Source organism: Amphiprion ocellaris, chromosome 24, assembly GCF_022539595.1.
Source record: "Amphiprion ocellaris isolate individual 3 ecotype Okinawa chromosome 24, ASM2253959v1, whole genome shotgun sequence".
Classification (NCBI taxonomy): Eukaryota; Metazoa; Chordata; class Actinopteri; family Pomacentridae; genus Amphiprion; species Amphiprion ocellaris.
The window spans coordinates 15,961,665-15,971,357 of record NC_072789.1 but is presented as its reverse complement, the minus strand read 5'-3'; the positions used below and the strand labels follow the sequence as shown (position 1 = coordinate 15,971,357).

Sequence of the window (9,693 nt, the reverse complement as noted above, 5' to 3'; positions counted from 1 at the left end):
AAGTGACGAAATAGGTTTAAAATAGTATGTATCGGGGATTTTACTCATTAGTGAAGGAAAAACTGGGAGAAAAGGAAGAAGTGAGGACGACGATTTTCGGGCCGGCTCAGACCTGCAGGGACCATCTGTAGCTGATCCATCCTGCTCCGGTTCACTGAACAAGGTAACTGTGATTATTAAAAAGTCAGCCTTACTTTTAATTCTGTCAGTCTATTTTATGTTTTATTCTTTGACAGTAACATAAATATAGCCAGGTTAGTTACTGCTTGGTGTTAGCCACGAGTCGCTAGCATGAATGCTAACGTTTCCCACACTGTTAGCTAGCATGAATGCTAACGTTTCCCACACTGTTAGCTAGCAGCTAGCATACGCTCCTTTGGCTGCAGAGTGGATAAAACTTTGGGTCTTTCTTTTAAACCAGACCAGGAAAATGAATTTCTAAGCAACCAGATTCAACTAGGTTAGGTTAGCTATCTCTGTCTTTCGTGTAATTTTTGATCAATTATACAATGTGATGCTCCAATGATCTGTTATCAAATCTCCACATGTACTTGTCTGCATTCCACCATTTGGGTAATTTCAAGTTTTAAAAAGGTTTGTAGGATGTGTCATGTTGCTTTTCTCTCCACTTAGGAAAGGTAAACTTGCTTGTTATGCAAACGGCTGCAAAAATTAGATTTAAATGTGTACTGAACTAAACAGCTATTATAAGTGGAAGCCTCTGTTTTGCTTAATAATTTGAGTTTCCTGTTTATTTTTGTTTGTATGTTTTTTTTGGATGAATGTGACAGAGTTCCATATTATGTTCAAGGGATCGTTGCCTACACACCTAATATATTCTTTCTTTGTCATTTCGTTGTAGGCTCTTTCTTGGTAATCAACCCTGAGATGGCAACAAAGGCCAGTCAGGAGAAGGTGATGTTCCAGAGGTCAGGAAGCTGCTCCAGAAAAAGGCATCTACTGTAAATCCCCATGTAGTCACCCTTATAAAAAGACTCATGGACTCTGAGTGGGACTTCATGTAAACCCACAGCACCTCTCCACACAGAACCTCATTTTCACAAAGCAAAAGCCCAGTCTGCAACCAGATGTTCATGTTGTCATTTTAAGGTAACAAGTCTCAGTATTGTGTTGGGTTCAGTATAAAATACTTCAGTTCCAGGTTTGTTCCTTGACTATGTGTTTATTGAACATGATCAAGAGTTATGAAAGACTGATTCTGAAGGCCTGAAATGTGATATGCAATTTTTAAACAGATTGTTGACAACCTGTTAAACATCATTAATTGTTTTTATAGATTGTATTTTACAAGACTTCAATTTCTTGAAATTTGTTAGCTGCTGAATGTGTTCAATGCAGTAGTTAAATAATTTAAGTGATATATAGGAATCTTTTGTTACAGTTCAGGAAAAATGGAAACCAAACTCAGTGTACCTGAACTAGAACATGCACAATGAGAACCTGTTCAGCATGAGGAAATGATTGTATGTTACTAAAATTGAATGGGTTAGATAGGTCAGTTTTTGAACTATGTTTGATACAGAGTTGGCTTTAATAAAAGCTTAATGTTGAAAAGTCATCTCTTGTCTGAGCCATTTCTATGCTATGCTATTTCCTGGGGCTTTCATTTTGAAAGCCCCAGGAAATAGCTCTCTAAACAGCATAATACCGTAATATTTTTTACAGTAATAAACTGTTGTTGTAGAATACAGTAGGATTACTGTAAAATAACAGTGCGCTGCTGGCAACTTTAGCTGCCAGCTCCTTACTGTAAATTTCCAGGGAAATTTCTTAGAGTGTGGCTAACAGGTACAATCCCAACCGCCGAGGAGGGATGGTCGGCACCACTTACCGTGGGCCCAAACAGCACCACGACAACCCTGCTAGGCCCCAAAGCTCCCGTGGCGCCTCTCAGGAAGAAACCAACTACCTGAACATGAGCATTCGCATCAAGGAGCTCATCGCTGAGAACCAGCAGTACTCCTACAAGGTGCTGAGCTCCAAAGCCAGGATCGGCCACCTGGAGGAGCTTCTGTGGGAGAAAGAGAAGGAGCTACAGGACCAACGTCAGCAGAACCAAGACAGAATCTCTGTCCTGGAAATGAAGCTCAGAGAGAGCGAGGAGGCCAAAGAACCCATGGAGAACATCATCGAGTCCAAACAAAAACAGGACTTTGAGGTCTCCATTGACAATATGAAAACATCATCCATGAATTGGGGAGACTACATGGATGACGTGGATGAGATGAACGAGCAGCTGGAACTTAAAGACAAAGAGATCCTGAGACTCAAAGAGGAGAACCAGAGTCTATCTGATGCTCTCAAAGCTGCCCACAACCTGCAGAGAGATGAAGATAAATCTCTGGAAGACAATAAAGAGCTGCAAGATCAGAGAAAGGCCCTCGACAAGGAAAGAGAAGAGGCGCAGAGAGACAAGAAACTGCTGCAAGAGGAGAAGATCTTTCTGAAGAAGCAGCAACAAGAAGTCCTGACAAATCAGAAAGAGCTTGAACAGAAGGGCAAAGAACTGCAAGAAGAGAAGTTCTTTCTGGAGAAACAGCAAGAAGAACTCCAGACAAATCAGAAAGACCTCCAGTTTAAAAGCAAAGAACTGGAAGAAGAGAAGATCTTTCTGAATAAGCACAAAACAGAAGTCCTGACAATCCAGAAAGCACTTGAGGAGAAGGACAAAGGGCTGCAAGAAGGAAAGATGCTTCTAGAGACGCAGAAAAAAGAGATCCAGAAAAATAAGAGAGAGCTCGAGCAGCAGAGGAAAGATCTGCAAACGGAGAAGATCTCACTTCTCAATTTGAAAAAAGATGTGCAGAGAAACATGAAACAGCTGAAGCAGAAGAACTACCAGCTGCAAGACGAGGAGGAGGAGCTCCAGCAGGACAGAAAAGAGCTGTGGAAAGAAAAACAAGCATCAGAGGTGATGAAGAAAGAGCTGCAAGCTAAGAAGAAAGAACTTGAAGAGACTCAGAAACTTCTAGAAACTCACAATGCAGACGTGAACAAAGAGAAGACAGAAGTGGAGCAGCAGAGGAAGATTCTGGACGAGAAACAGAAAGAACTGGATGAGGTGAAGGAGAAAATGAAGGAGGCTTATGTGAAGATGAAAGAGGAGAAGAAAAAAATGAAAAAAGAGATGAAGAAACTAGAGATGGAGAACAAAACAAAAAATTAAAGAAAAAACTAGAAATCCAGGGAAAGATTGACAAACTGGAGAAAGAAAAGACAAAGCTAGAAGAAGAGAATACAGGACTCCAGGACAAGAAAAAAGAACTGGAGCAGGAAAAGACAGAAATGGAGGTGAAGCATGAGAATCTGCAGAACGAGAACCAAGAACTGAAGCAGCAGAAAACAGAAACAGACAACAGAAACAAAGAGCTGCAAGAAGCCACGATGAAGCTGCGGCAAGAGATTCAAGACCTGGAGGCGAAGCAGCAAGAAAAGGAGCAAAACAAGAGGAAGAAGAAGAAGAAGGTGGGCTGCTGGAGCTGGCTGTTCAGGAAGTCCAGATGTGGACGAGGCTGATGAGCTTCCTCTGACTCACCCCTTCCTCACCCTCCACTCCCCCTTTTTCTCCCTCCTTCAACTCTCATCCTCCTTCAGCCTCCACCTTCCCCATCCTCCCTACATCTCATCTTCACCTCTCTATCCTCCATCTCATCTTCACCTCTCCATCCTCTCGCCATCTCATCTTCACCTCTCTATCCTCCATCTCATCTTCACCTCTCCATCCTCCATCTCATCTTCACCTCTCCATCCTTCCTCCATCTCATCTTCACCTCTCCATCCTTCCTCCATCTCATCTTCACCTCTCCATCCATCCTCCATCTCATCTTCGCCTCTTCATCCTCCATCTCATCTTCACCTCTCTATCCTCCATCTCATCTTCACCTCTCTATCCTCCATCTCATCTTCACCTCTCTATCCTCCCTCCATCTCATCTTCACCTCTCCATCCTCTCTCCATCTCATCTTCACCTCTCCTTCCTCCATCTCATCTTCACCTCTCCATCCTCCATCTCATCTTCACCTCTCCATCCTTCCTCCATCTCATCTTCACCTCTCCTTCCTCCATCTCATCTTCACCTCTCCACCCTCCATCTCATCTTCACCTCTCCACCCTCCATCTCATCTTCACCTCTCCATCCTCTCTCCATCTCATCTTCACCTCTCTATCCTCCCTCTATCATCCAAAAAAACCTTCCTCACCTTCACAACCTCACCCCATCTTCTTCCTACCTCACCCCATCACCCTTTTCCTCTATCTACTCCCTCTATTAAACCCCAAATCCCAGCAAAAAATCCCTTTAAAAAAAAAAAATTATGTTCCTGCATATTCTCCATGTTATTTATTACCTCAGTTCAATTACCAGTGTTGCTTTTTACTCTTCTATTTTAGCTGTAATTTAATTCACTTATTTTATTTCAGTAATGTGAATGAAAGCTTATTTGCAGATACACTAATGTCTACAATAAAAGAATGTCAGTTCCCAGCAATAATCTCAAAAAAGAAACACATTAATCCACCATGTCTTCCTCAGAAAACTCTGACCTCATGTATTATATGTGATTTTATCTACTGTATATGATTACCAGCACCTACTGCTAAGAAAAGTCTCCATTTTCTTATATTTGGTGGCAGTTTTGTTCATCACTTGCAGTTTACTAAATCTACAGGCGCATTCTTTCTAGTAAAAATATAGATTTTAAGTGGAATTTAAGTGTCAGTTGAACAAGGTCTTCACTTCTACTCTGCATTTCTGTAACATTTTTGTACTGATGTTTTAGAGATATTTACAATAAAGAATCAAAATTGATAGAGCAGAACCAGAGAAATATTTGTTTTCCTACACATCTTTCTTCTCTGTCAAAACCCAACGCCTACATTACCCACAATGCAACAGTTTGCACAATTTGACGTAACTGTGTAATATTTCAATTTCGAGTGAAATATTATAATTACATGTACAATATTTAACTTTCATGTACAGCGTGGTATTATAATGTGCAGTAATTCATTACCTTATGTAATATTTTACTACTTTATATTTTTTTTTACTTAGAATTACTTCTTTAAAAATAACGACTTTATGACGCTATGACAGTTATTCAAAATGATGGTATAAATTTATTGTTCTTTTTTACAGTCAAAATCAAAACAAAATATATTTCAGCAATCTGAAATGAAATTGACGGATCCAGCAGTCAGCATGTCACTTTTTATTTTCTAAGATTTTATTAGATTTTTACTATTATCTTTAATTAAACAGAACAGGAAAATTTTGCAAAATAACTGTTTAAAAATATTTTTCCAGTTTTTATTCATTCATATAGGTAATCTTTCTGTAAAAAGACAACAAATATCTGCAAAATAGCAATATTTTTGATGATTTAAATATAGCACAACGTGCAATATGGTAAAATATTGCAAGGAATAAATTGTTATAATATACACATATATATTCACACTCTAAGTGTCATTTAATATGTTTCCAGAGATTTCATGAGATGTTATCTGTAATTAATAGAACAGAATTGAACAGAATATCCTTTATTAGTCCCACAAGGGGACATTAGCAATACATGGGAAAGTTTGCAAAAATAACAGATTAAATTTCATATACATGATTCTTTCAAAAAAAGGCAAGTACCTAGGAATTATTTACTAATTATTTGAATTTAGTAATTAGATTTTTAGATGTGGAAATTATTTACAGTTTCAATCAGGTTTTTTTTTTTTTACAGTTAAGACCTGAATAGGCATTAATTTATCTTTTTTCTTAAAGAAATATATTCACACGAATGTTTAACAAAACATGGTGCAACAAAGAATAAAATATGACAAAAATGTTTTTTACTGTCCAAACTTCCTCTCTGTGGTCAGCTGACTTTACGTCGCTGGTTGGTCATGTGACAAACCAGGAAGCGCCTCATTAGGAAAAACAACTTAAAACACACAATAGTTGACTTTTGAAGATGATTTCATGCACTTCCTGTAAATACAGCAAACATCAACTATAACACAGTATGTGAACGTTTCTATTTGTGTTAGTTTGTGTTTGTTTCCCAGCGATTTGTCGGTATTTTGTCCTGTAACAGAGCTCACTAACCCTAATCCTACCCTTTTCCACCAAGAAGAACCAGGTGCTAGTTCAGCGCTGGTGCTTAGTTGGTTCATACCTCGCAACTCCTAAGAACCGGTTTGCTTTTCCATTGGCAAGGAGTCAAGTTAGAGCCACGTCATTGCGTCACTTTAAAACGTCAGTACGCCACTGCATACGTGCAAACACAACAGGGATGCCTCTGAGTGAACAGAGTGGGAATATTCATGAGAACCATCTGCGGCTTAAAGAACAACCACAAAATCAAATCTATGCGTTGGACATGAATATTTCAAAATTAATACAACAAGAAGGATGGCTTTAGATTTACACCACACAGGCAAGAGTCCTGCTATAAATAAAGAACAGACTTTTCAAATGCCAAGCCACCTTTCCAGATTTCTTTATGTTTAAGTGTTTTCATCTCACCTAAATCCACCGGCAGTTCCTGGGGCATCACCCAGGGGATGTTCTCCAGAAGCACCCCACCAGTGATGTGAGCGAAGGCTTTGACAGCTCCGCAGGATCCTGAGCAGGAGCAGGCGACTGTTGATCTTTGTTGGAGTCAGAAAAACCTCCCCTGAAAGCAGAGCTACAGTGAAATGATTTCAGTTTCTGTTTAAACAGCTGAAAATTATCAGTAAAATGTCAAAAAGTAAAATGAAAACATTTTTTTTCTTTTCTGAGCACCAAATCATCCTGATAACATCCCAAAGATTTTAAGTTCACAATAAAAAATCCTTACATTAGAGAAGCTGGAACTGGGGACTATGTTTTTGTTTTGTTTAATGGAAAACAATGATTATTCTTTGTTTGCTACCAAACTTCACATCCTATTTTCAAAAAACAGTCCAGCTTTTCAGTCACAGCTCATCTTTTTGTTTGAAAAAGCATACTGTAATGAGTTTGAAGACTATTTAATTTATATAAACTGTCCTTGAAGATGGCCAGACGGCCGGCTAATACATTTCTAGGCATCATCATGCTTTTAGAAATAAAAATTCAAATGTTAAATTCTTCTAATAATCTTTTCCTGTCCTGATCTACCTGTTATAACGTGTTCCTGATGCATTCTTGTTTTTCAAGAACTGTGTAGTTCAGGTGGCCATTTCTTGACTTAATCCAAGTTACAGAGTACAAAAGAAGTCAGAATACATCTGTCCAACATCACTTAAAGGTCAAATGGTTCAAAGTTACATCACCTCTTTATAACGGCACTATGTCTGAGCTGACAAGCAGAATATTTCCTTTAATGAACCATCAGATGCAAATACTTCAGAAAGACTGTTGGAAATAAAGTAGAAACTCAATGCAACAAACATGAATACAAGCTACCAAGACCTGTTACCACTGAAACTAAATTGTGTACAGTTGTTTATTTTTAAGCATCCTCACTACAAGAACATGGTTATTACTGTAATAGACTATGTTTACACCCTGCTTTTCATAAAACACGCTGCTGCTAAACTGCATTTCACTGTACTCACTGTACTCTGTTCAATGTTGAATGTAATCTAATAAAAGTCTACAGGCTCTGAATCTGTACTGACTCACTGTGGTGCTTTAACTGAATGCTAACACCTTGCTAACATTTTATAATTAGCACTAAACACAAATAAGGCTGATGGGAATGTCATGTTTGCAAAACTCTGCCATCTGTTGGACCAGGAAGTGGAAAAAATTCATTACCTATTGAGTTGTTTAACTATGTTGACAGTAAATTGTGTAAATGTGTCATCATAAAATAGTGGAGTTAGTTTACAGAACATACATATATTGTATTCCTTTGTACATCCTGCAACTGGACAGTAAAAACTGATTAGACAACTGCGCCTAGGTTTATCCCTTGCGTTGAACATCAGGGGGCGTAGTCCGCTTATTATACAGATTTATGGACACGTGGAAACAAGGTGGGTTTTAGTTGCCAGCATGGAACTACCCACCTGCCCTTGTTGCTACAAAATTAAACAGCAAAAGTCTCCAGCTGGTGGCACAGACAGATACTACAGCTACATATACATTTAAGTGTTTATTATCTAGGAAAAAGGTGTTAGCAAATACTAAACATGACATGACTCAGGTAATCGTTACCCAGCAGAGCACATCCAGCCTTCTCACAGGCCTTTGCGATGCCGCTGACCACTGAGGCGGCTACATCGATGTCCAGCCTGTCGCAGGTAAAGTCAAGGAGGAAGAAGAGCGGCTCGACAGCCTGAGCGAGAACATCGTTCACACACATGGCCACCAGGTCCTGACCAAGACCGTCAAGCTGCCTGCAGGCCTGGGCGATCTGATGAAGAAAGAAATCATTTTTTAAGCAAAACTCTTGCAGTTGGGACACTTTCTGGCCCCAAATTTTTAAACAGTGACAACAAATTACTGATTGAAAAAAATCACAATGTTTAACAGAGGGAGGATTACTGTTTATCACCTAACATATCCTCTTAATTACCTAAATGTTTAGATTCAATTAACTGAAATTGCACCTTCAGCTTGGTCCCAACTCCATCTGTCCCAAATCCTGCAGCCTTCAGGTCAAACAGCCCAGCAAAGCCCCCGAGCTCTGCACTACACCCTGATGAAAACAAAAAAACTCTTCACTCTTGCTTTCCCTTAATGCTTCATTTACTCTTTCTAATTTAACTCTGTTTACATTGCGGTTGCTGAATTTATCTAAACAAAACAGACATAAAAATCACAGCATTGACGACCGCAGTTACTGAAAACGCTGCAATTTGTTTCCTAATGAGAAAAAAGTTTCAGTCAGCAGCTTGAACAACAAAACACTGTCTGCTGGATTCAGGAAAATAGGATTAAAGGTTCCTCCAGGTGCTGTTTATGTCTGACATATATTGATATATTTGATATGTGGAGCAAAAATTCAACAGATATTATTAACATTGATGGTTAATGATAAGAAAAAATTCCAAGCAAATCAGAGATGGTGGAGCAGAAAAACCATGATGATTTGAAATGGTTTTAGTAGTTTATGGAAAGTAGGAATTTATGGCAAAGCTGTTGTATTGGATTGAATTAGATCACACAGGAGAGTAATTCTTAATGTGTGTGCATGAAAAGGTATGAAGTCTTTAATGTTGTTTTTTTCCATAATTCTTCTGTATTTAATGTCCTTTGTTCATGAACATAAATAAATGGATGCTTATAAATGAAATGATTTCAATGTCTTCTTCAGTCTCAGCTGCAAAAAAATTGCTGAAAAATTCTGCTTTATTTCAGTTTGGTGTATACATTTTGAATTGAGGATTCTGGAACTCTCAGCTTTCTGATGTCACAGTTACCGTGTGATATCAGCAGAGTATTTAAACACCAGACCCAACAGTCAATTGTCAGAACCAACCATTGCGAGCAAACCAGCGACAGCTAAGAAACCACAGCGAGGAATTCAGCAAACCAACAAAACCACCAAACTTCTTCCAGAACTTTAGTGTTCTTCAAGAAGCCACAACCTTTACAACCACCTACAACTACTGCAGGTTGTTACACTTTCTGTATTTTCAACACCTCTGTTGAACTTTTCCCAGTACCATGGCTAACAGGTACAATCCCAACCGCCGAGGAGG

At 38.8% G+C, this 9,693-nt stretch overlaps 1 protein-coding gene across 1 annotated transcript in view; it reads right to left on the bottom strand.

Annotated features, from left to right (window-relative positions):
* The window catches only part of LOC129348221 (trifunctional purine biosynthetic protein adenosine-3-like), a 20,398-nt gene extending 10,925 nt beyond the window's left edge, over positions 1–9,473 (bottom strand). Inside the window, exons 1-4 of the mRNA XM_055008084.1 lie at positions 9,467–9,473; positions 8,599–8,687; positions 8,204–8,402; positions 6,542–6,692 (exon numbers count right to left, since the gene is read on the bottom strand). Of these exons, the coding sequence (XP_054864059.1) occupies positions 6,542–6,692; positions 8,204–8,402; positions 8,599–8,687; positions 9,467–9,473 (446 nt within the window). The remainder of the gene's footprint in view (positions 1–6,541; positions 6,693–8,203; positions 8,403–8,598; positions 8,688–9,466) is intronic.
* Positions 9,474–9,693: the final 220 nt, after the last annotated feature.